A 714-nucleotide genomic window follows, 5' to 3' on the forward strand; every position below is an offset into this window, starting at 1 on the left:
ACAGATCATCAGAAATATTTATGTGATTTTGATTATGCCATAGTTATTTCTATCATTTGTTACCAGGGTGCTGATTTTACTATTATCATCAGTACCATTATTTAGGTCATAATCCTCATGATATATGAATGATTACTGCAGCCATTCATTTGTTCTTCCATGCATCTTACCACTACCCTTTACTTACAGACATTAGAACTGAGAGCAGTACGTCGCATAACTGAGAAACTACCTATGGATCATGACGTTTATCCCCGCCCATGGTACTACGAAGCTGCACATCAGGTAAGGAAGAATGATAAAAGAGATGACGGGAAAGGTCAACGACGTGCTATAGCTGGATGTTTAACAGGAGAATAGGAAATGTTTATTGATGTTACCTCTCTAATTTACGCTGGTGGATCTTTTTCTTTGGTTATATATCACCAGTTTCCTATTCTCCAGTGTTTTATGTTTTTGTTTTTTTAGCACAAAGTCTGTTTCAGTGTCTTATATAGATATGTTTTGCGTTTATCCTTCCTTTCTCTTTCTTCCGTCATTACTTTTTATTCATATATCATATAAGGCTTATCAGAGGGGTTTACTAAGCCCAGGGATCGATCTACTTCTGTTAAATCTCTCGCCTGACAACAGCATAGGTTTCATGTATAAAACAATAGCTCGTCTGCGAGCTGGGTGATGATCCCCTGCTGCCCCTCCTTGGCTCTTTATCTA

General features: G+C 37.8%; 1 protein-coding gene across 1 annotated transcript in view; it reads left to right on the top strand.

The window, feature by feature from the left end:
* LOC119588210 (hemolymph clottable protein-like) overlaps positions 1–714 on the top strand; it is a 24,837-nt gene that overhangs the window by 8,493 nt on the left and 15,630 nt on the right. The window contains 1 exon segment of the mRNA XM_037936911.1: positions 186–285. Coding sequence (XP_037792839.1) covers positions 186–285 — 100 coding nt within the window.

Source organism: Penaeus monodon, chromosome 23 (genome assembly GCF_015228065.2).
Source record: "Penaeus monodon isolate SGIC_2016 chromosome 23, NSTDA_Pmon_1, whole genome shotgun sequence".
Lineage (NCBI taxonomy): Eukaryota > Metazoa > Arthropoda > Malacostraca > Decapoda > Penaeidae > Penaeus > Penaeus monodon.